This window comes from Salvelinus fontinalis, unplaced genomic scaffold, assembly GCF_029448725.1.
Source record: "Salvelinus fontinalis isolate EN_2023a unplaced genomic scaffold, ASM2944872v1 scaffold_0005, whole genome shotgun sequence".
In the NCBI taxonomy this organism is placed as follows: domain Eukaryota; kingdom Metazoa; phylum Chordata; class Actinopteri; order Salmoniformes; family Salmonidae; genus Salvelinus; species Salvelinus fontinalis.
Genome location: NW_026600214.1, coordinates 354,679 through 374,034, shown reverse-complemented (window position 1 = coordinate 374,034; position 19,356 = coordinate 354,679). Strand labels below are relative to the sequence as shown.

Here is a 19,356-nt window from a genome sequence, read left to right as displayed (position 1 = left end):
TATTAATTAATGTTTGTGGAAGCAGGAAACAACATCGTTCTAATCCATGTTTTGTAGATGTTGGGGTCTGATTTCTGGTAGATCCTAGGATGAGAGCTTAAAGGTAGAGTCAGCTAAATTATGTTGTACGAGCAGCACCACAGATATTGTGATGAGCAAGATGCCTGACTTCTCTCTCACAGTCACACACAGTATCTGCTCATGTGCAAGGGTTCTCTTCACTCTCTTACAGACTGTTAGCCACGGGACCAAAACAGCAGAGAAGTTTAGCCTTGTGCTCCAACACTCTTAGTTGTTGTAGAAATTGACCCACTATGCTGTTTACTTTGTGCTTCTACGTCATATCGCTGACTCACCCTTTATTAAGTTTGTTTTGACCAAATAGATCGTGATTGTGTTCCTTGCCTGGGAATCAACTATAATAAACGCTTTAAAACTATTTTGATTTAAAAACAATTAAATCAAATAACACTCACATTTCTCAGGTCCAGGCTTGATACAACACTCTCCACCATGGTCTCTGGTGTTCTCAGGTCCAGGTTTGATCCAACTCTCTCCACCATGGTCTCTGGTGTCCTCAGGTCCAGGCTTGATCCAACACTCTCCACCATGGTCTCTGGTGTCCTCAGGTCCAGGCTTGATCCAACTCTCTCCACCATGGTCTCTGGTGTCCTCAGGTCCAGGCTTGATCCAACACTCTCCACCATGGTCTCTGGTGTCCTCAGGTCCAGGCTTGATCCAACTCTCTCCACCATGGTCTCTGGTGTCCTCAGGTCCAGGCTTAATCCAACACTCTCCACCATGGTCTCTGGTGTCCTCAGGTCCAGGCTTGATCCAACTCTCTCCACCATGGTCTCTGGTGTTCTCAGGTCCAGGCTTGATCCAACACTCTCCACCATGGTCTCTGGTGTCCTCAGGTCCAGGCTTAATCCAACACTCTCCACCATGGTCTCTGGTGTTCTCAGGTCCAGGCTTGATCCAACACTCTCCACCATGGTCTCTGGTGTTGGTAAAACAGTAGGATAGACTGTGATTAAACTAAACTAAATACAACTTATTAAGGCTTGATATAACATACATACAGTCGTCATAGGCAATACAAAGGGTGTTTAAAGGTTGACAGACTAGCTCCCTATGTAGGGCACATTACCTAAATGTGACATAACCCACTATGTCACCTTCCATAAAGTCAATACTGATGGTGACATTTAACTAGGCACAGTCTAACTGTCTGTAGGTCCAACAGAACACATTAAAACACACCACTACTACTAATCTAACTGTCTGTAGGTCCAACAGAACACATTAAAACACACCACTACTACTAATCTAACTGTCTGTAGGTCCAACAGAACACATTAAAACACACCACTACTACTAATCGAACTGTCTGTAGGTCCAACAGAACACATTAAAACACACCACTACTACTAATCTAACTGTCTGTAGGTCCAACAGAACACATTAAAACACACCACTACTACTAATCTAACTGTCTGTAGGTCCACCAGAACACATTAGAACACACCACTACTAATGTAATTATACGAATGATTCCAGAGGAAAACAAATGATAAAACATTGCTATGACTCACCTCTGAATGTGTTGGTCATCTATCTGATACAGGGTCACTGAAGAGGAGATGGAGGAAACCCCAAACCCAGGATAGAGGGGTTCAGTGAATGTGGTGTGTCTTGTGTAACGGTGTGTCAGTGTACCAGAGGAGGACACACTATAGAAGGACAAAGTACCAGCTGGCCAGTCCAGATACACACCAACTCTGTTAGGAACAGGACCAGGGATGGATCTGCTACTGACTCCAGCATGGTAAAAGTGATGACCACTGTCAGAGCAGACTAAACACCAGGACATCCTATTGGCTCCAATCCTGCGGTCATCCCTCCATCCATTCCTCATCAATCCTTTGTACACCACACCAATGACAGTCATGCCACCATCCCAGTAACCATCCATCTCCACCTCCCAGTAATAACGAGATCCAGATAAGCCTTCTCTGCAGAGAAATTGTGGAAAACAATCAAATCTGTCTGGATGGTCTTCATAATGCTGCTTCTCTTTCACACATGTCACCTTCCTGTTCCCCTCAGACAGTTTCAGGTGTGTGTGTGCTGTATTTGGGTCCAGGGTGAGATGACAGGCATCTGTAGACAAAATGAGAGTTTAATCAAACCACATCTTCATATAACATTTTGTTTTGTAGTTACAGAACAAGTATTGATGAGTTACTATGTTACAATAGTTCTGAATATTCAGTTAATTAGGATTGAAGAGACTTACATTTCCTCAGCCCTGATTTCAGCCTGCACTCTCCACCATGATCCACACTGTAGGAGAAACAGGTTATTGACTGACAAAGACCTAATAAAGCAGTCAACATTTAAACCATATTGTTGTGTTCTGGTGCACTATCCAAGTTCATTACTAGAGACATACAGGTATTCTATCCTACCTACTGCATACAGAACGGAGTACAATTCATTACTAGAGACATACAGGTATTCTATCCTACCTACTGCATACAGAACGGAGTACAATTCATTACTAGAGACATACAGGTATTCTATCCTACCTACTGCATACAGAACGGAGTACAATTCATTACTAGAGACATACAGGTATTCTATCCTACCTACTGCATACAGAATGGAGTACAATTCATTACTAGAGACATACAGGTATTCTATACTACCTACTGCATACAGAACAGAGTACAATTCATTACTAGAGACATACAGGTATTCTATCCTACCTACTGCATACAGAACAGAGTACAATTCCAACAGGATATCAGAGATGCAGAAGAAGAGTATTCATGTGGTGATGATGTATGCTGTGATGGAGTGCTCAGCCTGCTGAGTAAACTTCCCCTTAATTCTACCATCATGTCCTCATGTTACTGATCCTACTACACTACATAGGACACAACCGCTGCTCACACTATTAGGACATCTATTCTGACTTACTTCAGCTTCATCAGTTTATATGTGGGATCCACCAGAGCAGCTGAAAGCAGTCCCCCTGCAGAGTCTCCTGGGTGATTGTAGCTCAGGTCCAGCTCTTTCAGGTGGGAGGGGTTTGACCTCAGAGCTGAAGACAGAGCAGCACAGCCCTCCTCTGTGACCAGACAGCCAGACAGCCTACAGAGAGACACAACAGCTGTCTAGGTTGGTGTACTGCTGTCAATCATCTTGTAGGACACCCATACATTTGTCCATGACACAATCATTGTGATAAAACATCAGATTTTCAGACTATTTGTTTTACTAAGCTCAGTACCGACCTGACTGAAACAGCTGTACTTACCCCAGTGTGTGCAGTTTACAGTCTGGATCCTCCAGTCCAGCAGACAGCAGTGTAACTCAGCTCAGTACCGACCTGACTGAAACAGCTGTACTTAACCCAGTGTGTGTAGTTTACAGTCTGGATCCTCCAGTCCAGCAGACAGCAGTGTAACTCAGCTCAGTACCGACCTGACTGAAACAGCTGTACTTACCCCAGTGTGTGTAGTTTACAGTCTGGATCCTCCAGTCCAGCAGACAGCAGTGTAACTCAGCTCAGTACCAACCTGACTGAAACAGCTGTACTTACCCCAGTGAGTGTAGTTTACAGTCTGGATCCTCCAGTCCAGCAGACAACAGTGTAACTCAGCTCAGTACCGACCTGACTGAAACAGCTGTATTTACCCCAGTGAGTGTAGTTTACAGTCTGGATCTTCCAGTCCAGCAGACAGCAGTGTAACTCAGCTCAGTACTGACCTGACTGAAACAGCTGTACTTACCCCAGTGTGTGTAGTTTACAGTCTGGATCCTCCAGTCCAGCAGACAGCAGTGTAACTCCTGAGTCCTGCAGGTCATTGTCTCTCAGCTCCAGTTGTTTCAGTTGTGAGTTGGGTGAACTCAGGACTGAGGCCAGATCTGAACAGCAACCCTCTGTCAGACCACACTGACCCAGACTAGAGGGCAGAGGAGCACAGGATTAATAACCTGTTGGGGATGGGGGCGCTGTTTAGACTACTTATGCTAATTTGGCTAATTTTTTAAACGGCTTCCCACAAAATCCTTGATCGTACAATATGCATATTATTATTATTATTGGATAGAAAACAGTCTATAGTTTCTATAGGAGTTGAAATTTTGTCTCTAAGTGGAACAGAGCCCATTCTACAGCAATTTCCCTGACATGGAGTCAGATTTGAGAAATGTTGGCCACTGTTCTGAAGTCATTTAAAAGGGCACTGTCGTTGCTATGACTATACGGACACTTCTTACGTCTTCCCCTGGATGCCTTTACGTGATGACGATTCCAACGGGGTCGATTGCGCGTTCACAGGCCCTACAAATGAAAAAACCCTGAAGCTAGTCATTCTTTGGGAGCTGCGTCATGAGCCAAGAAGACACCGGCGCGCACCTGTTCCAAGCGTTAGTTTAGCCTGTTATATTTCTCCGGTCATCTTTTCACTCGTTATAGGAGTTAAAAACATCATAAGGTAGTTAATTTAAAGCGTTTTATAGCAATTTATATCCGTTTAGTGCGATTTTGGGACATTTATTTTTGCAACGATGTGAAAAGTTGGGCACGCTTTTCAGTTCATCCCGAACGCAGTTGACATTTCCACATGGCAAGAGGACAGCTTTCCACCAAAAGACGATTTCTCCCAAGAAAGGATCCTTTGCCCAAGATACTGATGGAAGAACAGCTCAAGGTAGGACATTTTTATTATGATAAATCGTGTTTCTGTCGAAACATTTTAGTGGCTTAGGACGCCATGTTTTTTGACGTAGCTTCGCTTGGCGCAAACTGTATTGAAAAGTAAGGATAAATTAAAAAATGTAATAACGCAATTGTATTAAGAATTAAATTGTCTATCAATCCCTGTCCACCCTGTATTTTTTAGTCACGTTTATGAGTATTTATGTATAAGAGTAGATCACTGTCTAAGTGGAGCAAGGACATTTTCTGACCAACTGAGCTACATTTCACATTGTCTAACCATGATTTTGGGGGCTAAATATAAACATTTTCGATCAAACTGTATATGCATGTTGTAATGTGATGTTACAGGAGTGTCATCGGAAGAATTCTGAGAAGGTTAGTGAAAAAATTAATATCTTTTGGCGATGTTGACTTTTATCGCTCACTTTGGCTAGAATCAATGCTGGGCTGCTAATTGCTATGTGCTAAGCTAATATAACGATTTATTGTGTTTTCGCTGTAAGACACTTAGAAAATCTGAAATATTGTCTGTATTCACAGGATCTGTGTCTTTCGATTCGTGTATGCTGTGTATTTTTACGAAATGTTTGATGATTAGTAGTTAGGTAAACACGTTGCTCATTGTAATTATTCTAGTCCATTTGTGATGGTGGGTGCAATTGTAAACTATGCCATCTACCTGAAATATGCACTTTTTTCTAACAAAACCTATCCCATACCATAAATATGTTATCAGACTGTCATCTAATGAGTTTTTTTGTTGGTTAGGGGCTATAAATATCTTAGTTTAGCCGAATTGGTGATGGCTACTGGTGTTGGTGGACAAATAAAAGATGGTGGATAATGCTAATGTGTTTTTAGGTAATAGATGTACATCTTTACATATTGTGTCTTCCCTGTAAAACATTTTAAAAATCGGAAATGTTGACTGGATTCACAAGATCTGTGTCTTTCATTAGCTGTATTGGACTTTAATGTGTGAAAGTTAAATATTTTAAAAAAATATTTTTTTTGAATTTCGCGGCACTGGTTTTTCAGTGGGGGGGGGGGGGGGGTGCCGCTAGCGCCACGCTGATCCTAGACAGGTTAACAAATGTTCTAACACACGTAATAACTCATTGTCTAGTTATTTAACTAACACTAGTGTCTGTATGTTGCAGAGTGGACTGGTTAGTCCAACACAGAGCAGCTCCACTCCTCTGTCTCCCAGGTCATTGTTGCTGAGGTCCAGTTCTCTCAGGGGGGAGTTTGGTGTCTGCAAAGCTGAGGCCAGAGTCTCACAGGATTCATGTGTGAGTTCACATTCAGCTAGCCTGGAGAGGAGATATGTCGATACACTGTTAAATATGCAAAGCTTCAACAATAATGAGATGCATTAAGACAATAACAGAAGGACGTGATTAACCAATGTGAAAAACATATTTTTTACGGCCCTTTTAATTTTTTTATATATATTGATTTATTCATATATTTTTTGTATACGTTTTTACAAGATGAGTGATGACAAGAGAATCAACCAGCTCATTGGGTCTCTCTCTACACCCCCCATATGCCATGTCATGAAATATGCAGACAGGCGGATTAAAAGTATGTTTACATTGTAATACTTCTGACAGACAACTTCTAACTTCGCCCATAACTTTAGGAATTATAGCATTCCCAGAAAGCATGAATTATTGACTCATTGTTAGTTTTACACTTAAGACACGATTCTGCCGTTGTGCTGTAGAATTTGTTCATTTTGTCTCGTGTAATAAATTCTATACATTAGTTTATACTGGATTAACCATACATTTTTGCTAATGTAACAGTTTAACTTTAGTCCGCCCCCTCGCCCCTACCCGGGCTCGAACCAGGGACCCTCTGCACACATCAACAACTGACACCCACGAAGAATCGTTACCCATCGCTCCACAAAAGCCACGGCCCTTGCAGATTAAGGGGAACCACTACTTCAAGGTCTCAGCGCAAGTGACGTCACCTATTGAAACGCTATTAGCGCGCACCATCGCAAAACTAGCTAGCCATTTCACATCGGTTACACTAACTTTAATTTCGTTAGTTATGTTCCAACATTCCCTCCATCTTGTGCCAATATCAGTTATTTTAAAGTCTTGGTTTCAATAGTTTAGATTTTTTACTAAAAACACATACTAACTCACTGTCACGACAACCGCCGAGGTCCTTCTCCTTGTACGGCCGGCGTTCGGCGTCACCGGTCTTCTAGCCATCGCTGATCCATCTTTCATGTTTTTGGCTTTCTTTTCCACACACCTGGCTTTCATTATCCAATGACATGTTCATGTATTTAACCCTCTGTTTGTTGTGTTTATTTCTATGTTCATGATGTTTTTTTAGACGGGTTCTGTGTTTATTTACCGTTGTTTTTTTGGTCAATTGTATTTGTTTACCTTGTTACCTTAACTTTTGAGTAAAGTACGTTACTCACTCATTTTGCTCTCCTGACAAATATGACTTTATTATTCAGCTACACTCACCTTCTGACACTCACTCAATATATTTAACCTTAGTTTTATATATTTATCACGTTTTATGAATGTTTCTGCATATTTACCAAGATGTTAAAATAATGTTAAAAACATAATAACACATAATTACTACAAATATATAAACACTATAAAGACAGTGGATACCGAAGATATTTAACTCACACTAGTGTCTGTATGTTGCAGAGTGGACTGGTTAGTCCAACACAGAGCAGCTCCACTCCTCTGTCTCTCAGGTTATTGTAGCTGAGGTCCAGTTCTCTCAGGGGGGAGTTTGGTGTCTGCAGAGCTGAGGCCAGAGTCTCACAGGATTTATATGTGAGGTTACAGCCATCCAGTCTAGAGAGAGGAGATAATCTGTTAGATATACAAATCCTTCATTATAATGATACTGTAAACATCAACTCAATAACAGAACTTACAGTGCTCTCTTGCAGAATTTCACTACCGGCATTAACCTCTGATAACCTTCCTCTATTGTGCTGTATGTCTTCAGGTCAAACTCCTCCAGCACCTCCTCTGACATCAGTAACAGGTAGGCCAGGGCTGAACATTGGTCAAGATTTAGTACTGTTTCTGAAAGAGTTCCTGATCGCAGGGAGGTCTGCATGTCTTCAACTAGAGAGTTGGCACCAAGTTCATTCAGACAGTGGAACAAGTTGATGATCCTTTCTGGTGAGGATTCCTCCTTGATCTTGTATGAAAGATACCTGACTGTTTCCTCATTCGTCTGTGTTGTACTTCCTGTCTGTGTCAGAAGGCCTCGTAACAGATTCTGATTGGACTCCAGTGAGAGACCCAGAAGGAAGCGGAGGAACAGGTCCAGGTGTCCATTCTCACTCTTCAAGGCCTGGTCCACTGCTCTCCTGTGTAAGTCAGACAACTGAATTGACTCCTTCTCTTCATCATCACTAGTGGGGGAGAAAACCTTTTCCTTCTTGTCCAGACATGATTCTAAAGCATGCACTGCTGCTAGAAACTCCTGAATGCTCAGATGCACAAAGCTGTAGACCTTGTCTTGGTACAGCCCAGATTCCTCTTTAAAGATCTCTGTACACAATGCTGAGTACTCGGATGCCTCTGTCACATCAAGGCCACACTCTCTCAGGTCCTCCTCATAGAAGATCAAGTTGCCCTTCTGCAGCTGTTGGAAAGCCAGCTTTGCCAGTTTCAGGATCATTTCTTTGTCTGACTGAGACAGTTCCCTTGGGTTTGTCGCTGTGGCTTTGTTGTACTTCCTGTTCTTCACAATGATTTGGATGAGCATGAAGTGTGAGTACATCTGGGTCAGAGTTTTCGGAACTTCATCCTTCTCTGTCTCTTTCAGGATCATCTCAAGGACCGTGGCTGATATCCAACAGAAGACTGGTATGTGGCACATGATGTGGAGGCTCCTTGATGTCTTCATGTGTTTGATGATTTCACTGGCCAGATTCTGATCTGTGATGTTCTTCCTGAAATACTCCTCCTTCTGTGGATCATTGAACCCTCGTACCTCTGTCACCTGGTCAACACACCCAGGAGGGATCTGATTGGCTGCTGCAGGCCTTGAGGTTATCCAGAGGAGAGCAGAGGGAAGCAGATTCCCCTCGATGAGGTTTGTCAGCAGCACGTCCACTGAGGTTGGCTTCGTGACATCACAGCACTTCTCATTGTTTTTGAAGTCTAGAGGAAGTCGACACTCATCCAGACCATCAAAAATTAAAACAGTTTTGGTTTCACCATCTTCAATGCTGTCAATCTCTTTCAGCTCTGGGAAGTAGTGGGAAAGAAGTTGCATCAGACTGCATTGGTCCTTTTTCAGGTTCAGATCACGAAAAGGAAGAGGAAACATGAAATGAACGTCCTGATTTGCTTTTCCCTCTGCCCAGTCAAGGATGACCTTCTGCACAGAGACTGTTTTTCCAATGCCAACGATTCCTTTTGTCAGCACAGTTCTGATAGGTTTGTCTTGTCCAGGTAAAGGCTTGAAGATGTCGTTGCATTTGATTGATGTCTCTTGTGTGGTTTGTTTCTTGGATGCCATCTCTATCTGTCTAACCTCATGTTCATTATTGAGCACTCCACTTCCACCCTCTGTGATGTAGAGCTCTGTGTAGATGTCCTTGAACAGACTTTGGTTTCCATGGTGTCCAATTCCTTCAGATATGTGTTGATACTTGTGTTTCAGTTTAGCCTTAATGTCTTGTTGGACTGTCAGCAGAGTTTGACCTGTAGGAAAACAATGAGAGTTGGGACTCATAAGTTTGTTTGTGTGTTTTATAAGGTCCTTTGTACCGTTCTTTGTAATATTGTATGAAACACAGTCTTACTTCTTCTGTCTAGAAGGTTGTGTGTGATCTTTAATGCATCCTCACTGTCCAAACTCTCCACTTCCTTATTGTCATCTGGTAATGGTTCCTGGCTGAAAGCAGGTGGCTGATCACTCTTCATTGATAGCAAGCTGGGTGTAGGAGACTCTGCTCTGGGCTTCTGGACACTGAACAAAACAGGGAGACAGATCACCTCATCAATATCACATCAATACCTCGTCTACTTCATTTTAACAAATGTATAGTGGAACTTCTAGAAATCCTGATGTTGCTTTATAAAGCTACAGTCTGCAATTGGTAAATCCATTGTTGGCCTTTTAAATGAATGATGCAGACCTACAGTTTATGTAATGTGGGAACACTTTTCTCTTTAGTTTATATCTTTAAGATAACTGTATATTTTACATTTAATCCCTTACCTCTTAGAACTGGTGTCTTGAGTCATTTTAGAGGCAGTGGTCCCCTCCTCTCTCTCCCCAGAGAGACTCATTTTAGAGGCAGTGGTCTCCTCTCTCTCCCCAGAGAGACTCATTTTAGAGGCAGTGGTCCCCTCCTCTCTCTCCCCAGAGAGACTCATTTTAGAGGCAGTGGTCTCCTCTCTCTCCCCAGAGAGACTCATTTTAGAGGAAGTGGTCTCCTCCTCTCTCTCCCCAGAGAGACTCATTTTAGAGGCAGTGGTCTCCTCTCTCTCCCCAGAGAGACTCATTTTAGAGACAGTGGTCCCCTCCTCTCTCTCCCCAGACAGACTCATTTTAGAGGCAGTGGTCTCCTCTCTCTCCCCAGAGAGACTCATTTTAGAGGCAGTGGTCTCCTCTCTCTCCCCAGAGAGACTCATTTTAGAGGAAGTGGTCTCCTCCTCTCTCTCCCCAGGGAGACTCATTTTAGAGGCAGTGGTCTCCTCTCTCTCCCCAGACAGACTCATTTTAGAGGCAACGGTCTCCTCCACTCTTTCCCCAGAGAGACTCATTTTAGAGGCAGTGGTCTCCTCTCTCTCCCCAGAGAGACTCATTTTAGAGGCAGTGGTCTCCTCCTTTCTCTCCCCAGAGAGACTTATATTAGATGTAAGTCACAACTCACTCAGCTACAATAAGAGATAACAGAACAGTCAATATTTCTGAACATTGTTGAAGAACCATTAACAATGACAACACTTTTTCTATCTGTGGTCAAAGAGTACAATCAGCGACTTCATATTCTATTCAAACATACACAGTCCAATATGTTATTAAACATACACAGTCCAATATGTTATTAAGCATACACAGTCCAATATGTTATTATACATACACAGTCCAATATGTTATTAAACATACACAGTCCAATATGTTATTAAGCATACACAGTCCAATATGTTATTAAGCATACACAGTCCAATATGTTATTAAACATACACAGTCCAATATGTTATTAAGCATACACAATCCAATATGTTTTTCATTAATTTGACTTGGATCCCCACTAGCTGACTCCATAACAACAGCTAGTCTACCTGGTTGGATCCCCTGACTCCATAACAACAGCTAGTCTACCTGGTTGGATCCCCTGACTCCATAACAACAGCTAGTCTACCTGGTTGGATCCCCTGACTCCATAACAACAGCTAGTCTACCTGGTTGGATCCCCTGACTCCATAACAACAGCTAGTCTACCTGGTTGGATCCCCTGACTCCATAACAACAGCTAGTCTACCTGGTTGGATCCCCTGACTCCATAACAACAGCTAGTCTACCTGGTTGGATCCCCTGACTCCATAACAACAGCTAGTCTACCTGGTTGGATCCCCTGACTCCATAACAACAGCTAGTCTACCTGGTTGGATCCCCTGACTCCATAACAACAGCTAGTCTACCTGGTTGGATCCCCTGACTCCATAACAACAGCTAGTCTACCTGGTTGGATCCCCTGACTCCATAACAACAGCTAGTCTACCTGGTTGGATCCCCTGACTCCATAACAACAGCTAGTCTACCTGGTTGGATCCCCTCACTCCATAATAACAGCTAGTCTACCTGGTTGTATCCCCTCACTCCATAACAACAACTAGTCTACCTGGATGGATCCCCTGACTCCATAACAACAGCTAGTCTACCTGGTTGGATCCCCTGACTCCATAACAACAGCTACTCTACCTGGTTGGATCCCCTGACTCCATAACAACAGCTACTCTACCTGGTTGGATCCCCTGACTCCATAACAACTGCTAGTCCACCTGGTTGGATCCCCTGACTCCATAACAACAGCTAGTCTACCTGGTTGGATCCCCTGACTCCATAACAACAGCTAGTCTACATGGGCTCCACACACAACTAAAATACATTATAGACATCTACTTTACATTGAAAGACGGTAGTAGACATTATAATGTGCAATCAATCGCCTATAACAACAACTCTATACCTCATAGCCTATAACATGACATATTAATTAGGATAATCAATATAAATCAACATAAAATCCTAAAATGAATATTCTTGAAAGTTGAAATCAGTATTGTAATAACTTCACAATTCTGCGGATGTTTTACCCCCTAAATCACCTCTCTGTACAATAGTCTAAGTTCTCAAACACTTTTCTATATTAAATTGTAAAAAGCTACAAACCTCATAACATGTTTCTTCGACCGTTATTTCTCTACTTCCTTATAAAATGTTGACTACTTCCCATTTCAACACAGTGGGCGGGTTCAACACGTATAGGTTTATATTATATGTTCATATTTATGTAACATTAAGTCCCTAACCCGGACGACGCTGGGCCAAATTGTGCGCCGCCCTATGGGTCTCCAGATCACGGACGGTTACAGCCCGCGATCGAACCCGGGTTTGTAGTGATGCAGTGTTTTAGACCGCTGCGCCACTCGGGAGCTTAAGTTAAAATAGCTGACAGATATTTCTTCCTAACCCTTTAAGAGAATACAGCCGACACACCATCGTTTCTTGTTCTGGTTTAATAGTTGCCTACAAGGTGATACGCATTGCTTTGTTATGCAAGAAAATGTCAAAAATTTCGAAACATTGGTTTGTCTGGCAAGTATGTTTGATTGTTGAGCTGGGGTGTACTACTTAGAGCACACCGTACCAAACCGTTGCAAAACGTTTTGGAACGACAACGAGTTTCAAATTCAGGTAATTCCGAGCCGGACCGACTTTTGGGAACCCTGATTTAGTCAACATTTACATCGTTTATGTGCCAATTTGTTGCATGTCACTTTTACTTGACCGGCTTGACGAGACGGACTAGTTTCTTTAGCGACAGATTTACACATTTCCGATGCACGTCTTCTTTCGGGAATTGAAACAACGCAAAGTGTCGACTGTTGGGGCTCACGCGGATAGCAAATCACGATAATGTGCTATCAATCGCCTATAACAACCACTCTATACCTCATAGCCTATAACATCACATCATATTAATTAGGATAATCAATATGAATCAACATATAAACCTACAATTATTATTCTTGAAAGTTGAAATCAGTATTGTAATAACTTCACATTTCTGCGGATATTTTACCCCCCAAATCACCTCTCAGTACAATAGTCTAAGTTCTCAAACACTTTTCTATATTAAATTGTAAAAAGCTACAAACCTCATAACATGTTTCTTCGACCGTTATTTCTCTACTTCCTTATAAAATGTTGGCTACTTCCCATTTCAACACAGTCGACGCGTTCAACACGTATAGGTTTATATTACATGTTCATATTTATGTCATATAAAGTCTCGATACACTTCATGCAGGTGTTCAGCCCATAAATTCATATTCTATCTGGTAAAAGTGTATTTTGTATTATTTTATTTCAGGATTTGATTGAGTGATGTTTTGCAGTGCTACCAGCAGAGGGCAGTGTGACAACAACCAGGTTCGGCAGAAGGACGCTAGACGGTCATATCTGTGTTGTTATGGTAGGGCTAGGGTCACATGACAGGATGGGTAACCAATGATAGACAATGAATCTTCAGAACCCAAAACAGACTGATTACAATGTATAGTAGATGACGTTACATTGAACTAATCACATTTATTAAAGACCACAGAGACACATAAATACATTTAATTCCTTTTCATTTTATTTATTGAAAATGTATTTGACAGAGATTCTGCACATCAATCAACATGTCTGTAAATGTGACAGATTTAGCCAGCGAGCTAGTTTTCAACTGTAGTCCCTGGGCAGGTAGATAAACATTTGAATAAAAACGAAATAAATGTTTTTGTCCTAACACAACTGATTCTACTAATCAAAGGCTTGATGATAATGAGTTAATTAGTTTAAGGTGTTCGTTCTCGGGTAAAAACTAAAACATGCAGCCCATTGGGGGTCCCAGAGGAGAGGTTTGGAATAAACTGACCTAGAATAATGTGATACAAATCAACTAATTATTTATTCAATATCTCACCAATTCACACACACAGAAATAGACACAGACACACAGAGAGATTAAAACACTACAGGATAACACAGTATTTAACTTTTACTAAAAATATCATTTAGGTCTATATTTTCATAGTGACTATGTACATGATGGGGGTCACTTCCATTTGAATTCCAGTCAATTCAGAAAGTAAACCAAATTCCAGAATTGGAATTAGAATTTCAGTCTACTTCCTGAATTGACTGGAATTTAAATGGAATTGACCCCAACCCTGACTATGTATTGGTTTACCAACCTTTCTCAATATATTTTTCAATTATGAATTCTCACACCCAGGGGCCATTTATTAAATCAAATGTTATTGGTCACATACACATATTTAACAGACGTTATTGTGGCTGTAGCGAAATTATTGTGTCCCTAGCTCCAACAGTGCAGTAGTATCTAACAATACACAATAATACACAATAATACACAATAATACACAATAATACACAATAATACACAATAATACACAACAATACACAATAATATACAACAATACACAACAATACACAATAATATACCATAGTACACAATAATAGACAATAATACACACATCTAAAGTAGAAGAATATAGAAATATGTGAAGACACACACACACACAAAGCACACGCGCAGACAGACAAAGACTCACACACACTCTCCTTCCCGCTAACTTTAGACCAGGCGTATGCACCGTTTCTAGTGGTTGAAGTATTGCATTTCAAGCAGGCCAGTAGATTAGTATTTAGTGTAAATGTGGGATATGATGGACACGCTTATTCATAACAATAACAAGGTTGATAACAAGATGCAATCATTTACCGTTAGTGAGAATAGAGAACATCCGTTCAGTTTATCTTTGCATTTATCTTTGCTATTATTTATTTCGTTTCCATGATCGTTGCATAATAAATCCCTCACCTTTTCTGTGATGGTTTCATTCTCACGAGGTAGCATACAGGCCTACAACGAGGTTACCATTCGTCCCATCTCTCGTTTAATTGGACCCACTTCACAGCAGTAAATAGATCAGCTATTTCAAGTATTTTGTTCTATGTAACAAACAAAATGTGCCACAAAACATGCATGTGCCAGTTTTCACGCAAATGTAGTCATTTATAAAAAAGTGAATTTGACATGAGAATGTGCTAATCCTCCCGCTAACTTTAGACCAGGCGTCCTTACACTTTCTAGTGGTGGAAGTCTTGCATTGCAAGAAGAAAAAAAGTAGACTAGTAGTAGCCTGGTGCAGATGGGGAATATATGACGAGACTGTTATGTGACATTTCTTGCTTAGACAATATTTAATTTATAAACATAATACATCATAATAAATTCCTCAGCTTTTCTGGCCATGACGAGTCCCACTCAGCACGTGACGTCCACGTACAGCAAATTTTCGGCTGTATCAGGTCTATATCAGGACTATATCAGGACTATAGCAGGTCTATATCAGGACTATATCAGGACTATAGCAGGTCTATATCAGGACTATATCAGGACTATAGCAGGTCTATATCAGGACTATATCAGGTCTATATCAGGACTATATAAGGACTATATCAGGACTATATCAGGTCTATATCAGGACTATATCAGGTCCGTTAGTCATGGACTTTATTTCCCACAAAATTGTCTTCCCGAAAACTGGGCTGTATTTAGTTCGTCTATATCAGGACTATATCAGGTCCGTTGGTCATGGACTTTATTTCCCACTAAATTGTCTTCCCGAAAACTGGGCTGTATTTAGTTCGTCTATATCAGGACTATATCAGGTCCGTTGGTCATGGACTTTATTTCCCACTAAATTGTCTTCCCGAAAACTGGGCTGTATTTAGTCCGTCCGTTTTGGTCCAAATATAGCCGAAGTTCAGCCTGATCAGCTTGTACTCATTGAAATGCATGAGATACACCAATACAATTATACAATATTGAATATAGCATAAGTTTGATTTTTATTTTGATATTCACAATATAATAAAATATATTGATTTAAAAATTTAAAAAATCGAATAGCTTGTTAGATGTTCTGATATAGACAGAATGACTGAAAATTACCTGTAATTTCAAATCATTAGTTTACAATTTCACAACGGAATTTATTACAATTTATAACCTTCGTGCCTCAAAACTGGGAGGCAGAACGACGCGGTGTTGCCAACTTAGCGACGTAGTCGCTATATTTAGCGAGTATTCAGACCCCTCTAGCGACACATTTTCAAAAAAGCGACTAGCGACAAATCTAGCGACTTTTTCTGGTGTTATTTGAGACTTTTGGAGACTCTGACGTGAAGGCACATATCGTTCTTACTCTTCTCAACGAGCAGCGGGTACTGCCGTGGGCCCCACCCCCCTCCCAGAGCACTCACAGGCGGCCCAGTCGTCGCGCTGCAGTCAGAGCAGGAGATGTTCACCCCTCCGCGTTAAGACTGCAAATGAATCGCGCATGCGGGAAGCCGCCGCTGGCTGATCCCGCCCTGATTTACATTAAAATAAACTATTAACCTGAATTAGGGCCAGACTAGTTACCATCATTTTCTCACTTTGCCATTGACAGTTTATTGTATTGTCTCTTTTTTGGTCCATTTAGATTGTTTTTGGATACAATGTAAAACATGTAATGATTAAAAACGTTCATGTTTTACTGTGACTTGTTGTATGCTCCTAAGTGGACCATCAGGTTAAAAACCACATTAAGAAAACGAAAAAAAAACTAAGTAGCTCCGCCACAGCGTCTCTTTTGGGTCCCAAGCCCGGATAAAAGAGGAGGGTTGGAAATGAGACATTAAAAAAAACAAGAATCGACAGAAGAAAGTTCATTTGTAGTTCTAAACATGTTTAGGGTGTTTTTAATCACTATTTGTCTCTCCACCTTGGCAGTGCCCTTAATTACCACAGCTATAAAGGCCACAAAGTCCACCTTCTCTCCACCTTGGCAGTGCCCTTAATTACCACAGCTATAAAGGCCACAAAGTCCACCTTCTCTCCACCTTGGCAGTGCCCTTAATTACCACAGCTATAAAGGCCACAAAGTCCACCTTCTCTCCACCTTGGCAGTGCCCTTAATTACCACAGCTATAAATGTCACAAAGTCCACCTTCTCTCCACCTTGGCAGTGCCCTTAATTACCACAGCTATAAAGGCCACAAAGTCCACCTTCTCTCCACCTTGGCAGTGCCCTTAATTACCACAACTATAAATGTCACAAAGTCCACCTTCTCTCCACCTTGGCAGTGCCCTTAATTACCACAGCTATAAAGGCCACAAAGTCCACCTTCTCTCCACCTTGGCAGTGCCCTTAATTACCACAACTATAAAGGCCACAAAGTCCACCTTCTCTCCACCTTGGCAGTGCCCTTAATTACCACAGCTATAAAGGCCACAAAGTCCACCTTCTCTCCACCTTGGCAGTGCCCTTAATTACCACAGCTATAAAGGCCACAAAGTCCACCTTCTCTCCAGCCTTGGCAGTGCCCTTAATTACCACAGCTATAAAGGCCACAAAGTCCACCTTCTCTCCACCTTGGCAGTGCCCTTAATTACCACAGCTATAAATGTCACAAAGTCCACCTTCTCTCCACCTTGGCAGTGCCCTTAATTACCACAGCTATAAAGGCCACAAAGTATAACCTTCTCTCCACCTTGGCAGTGCCCTTAATTACCACAGCTATAAAGGCCACAAAGTCCACCTTCTCTCCACCTTGGCAGTGCCCTTAATTACCACAGCTATAAAGGCCACAAAGTCCACCTCTCCACCTTGGCGGTGCCCTTATTTACCACAGCTATAAAGGCCACAAAGTATAACCTTCTCTCCACCTTGGCAGTGCCCTTAATTACCACAGCTATAAAGGTCACAAAGTCCACCTTCTCTCCACCTTGGCAGTGCCCTTAATTACCACAGCTATAAAGGCCACAAAGTCCACCTTCTCTCCACCTTGGCAGTGCCCTTAATTACCACAGCTATAAAGGCCACAAAGTCCACCTTCTCTCCACCTTGGCAGTGCCCTTAATTACCACAGCTATAAAGGCCACAAAGTCCACCTCTCCACCTTGGCAGTGCCCTTATTTACCACAGCTATAAAGGCCACAAAGTATAACCTTCTCTCCACCTTGGCAGTGCCCTTAATTACCACAGCTATAAAGGTCACAAAGTCCACCTTCTCTCCACCTTGGCAGTGCCCTTAATTACCACAGCTATAAAGGTCACAAAGTCCACCTTCTCTCCACCTTGGCAGTGCCATTCATTACCACAGATAAAAAGGCCACAAAGTCCACCTTCTCTCCACCTTCGCAGTGCCATTAATTACCACAGCTATAAAGGCCACAAAGTCCACCTCTCCACCTTGGCAGTGCCCTTAATTACCACAGCTATAAAGGCCACAAAGTCCACCTTCTCTCCACCTTGGCAGTGCCCTTAATTACCACAGCTATAAAGGCCACAAAGTCCACCTTGTCTCCACCTTGGCAGTGCCCTTAATTACCACAGCTATAAAGGTCACAAAGTCCACCTTCTCTCCACCTTGGCAGTGCCCTTAATTACCACAAATATAAAGGCCACAAAGTCCACCTTCTCTCCACCTTGGCAGTGCCCTTAATTACCACAGCTATAAAGGTCACAAAGTCCACCTTCTCTCCACCTTGGCAGTGCCCTTAATTACCACAAATATAAAGGCCACAAAGTCCACCTTCTCTCCACCTTGGCAGTGCCCTTAATTACCACAGCTATAAAGGCCACAAAGTCCACCTTCTCTCCACCTTGGCAGTGCCCTTAATTACCACAGCTTTAAATGCCACAAAGTCCACCTTCTCTCCACCTTGGCAGTGCCCTTAATTACCACAGCTATAAAGGCCACAAAGTATAACCTTCTCTCCACCTTGGCAGTGCCCTTAATTACCACAGCTATAAAGGCCACAAAGTCCACCTTCTCTCAATCAATCAATCAATTTTATTTTATATAGCCCTTCGTACATCAGATAATATCTCGAAGTGCTGTACAGAAACCCAGCCTAAAACCCCAAACAGCTAGAATGCAGGTGTAGAAGCACGGTGGTTAGGAAAAACTCCCTAGAAAGGCCAAAACCTAGGAAGAAACCTAGAGAGGAACCAGGCTATGAGGGGTGGCCAGTCCTCTTCTGGCTGTGCCGGGTGGAGATTATAACAGAACTATGCCAAGATGTTCAAAAATGTTCATAAGTGACAAGCATGGTCAAATAATAATCATGAATAATTTTCAGTTGGCTTTTCATAGCTGATCATTAAGAGTTGAAAAACAACAGGTCTGGGACAGGTGGCGGATCCATAAACGCAGGCAGAACAGCTGAAACTGGAATAGCAGCAAGGCCAGGCGGACTGGGTACAGCAAGGAGTTACCACGGGCGGCAGTCCCGACGCATGGTCCTA

General features: G+C 42.0%; 2 protein-coding genes across 2 annotated transcripts in view; both read right to left on the bottom strand.

Annotated features, from left to right (window-relative positions):
• The window catches only part of LOC129841996 (NACHT, LRR and PYD domains-containing protein 3-like), a 152,994-nt gene that overhangs the window by 8,814 nt on the left and 124,824 nt on the right, over positions 1–19,356 (bottom strand).
• LOC129841992 (NACHT, LRR and PYD domains-containing protein 3-like) lies at positions 1,592–10,456 on the bottom strand. Its single transcript, XM_055910371.1, has 9 exons — positions 9,974–10,456; positions 9,555–9,721; positions 7,665–9,453; positions 7,408–7,581; positions 5,875–6,048; positions 3,801–3,974; positions 2,986–3,159; positions 2,300–2,346; positions 1,592–2,163 (listed from the first exon to the last, which is right to left on the bottom strand). The coding sequence occupies exons 1-9, from the start codon at positions 10,432–10,434 to the stop codon at positions 1,592–1,594; spliced, it is 3,732 nt and encodes a 1,243-aa protein (XP_055766346.1). The 5' UTR covers positions 10,435–10,456.

What these genes read in the sequence shown, in the direction of transcription:
- LOC129841992 (XM_055910371.1), bottom strand. Translation starts at nt 10,434, where the DNA reads ATGAGTCTCCCTGGGGAGAGAGAGGAGGAGACCACTTCCTCTAAAATG. An exon ending in AAATTCTGCAAGAGAGCACT is followed by an intron (nt 7,582 to 7,664) that starts GTAAGTTCTGTT and finishes TCCTCTCTCTAG; the next exon opens with ACTGGATGGCTGTAACCTCA. An exon ending in GAAATCAGGGCTGAGGAAAT is followed by an intron (nt 2,164 to 2,299) that starts GTAAGTCTCTTC and finishes TTTTGTCTACAG; the next exon opens with ATGCCTGTCATCTCACCCTG.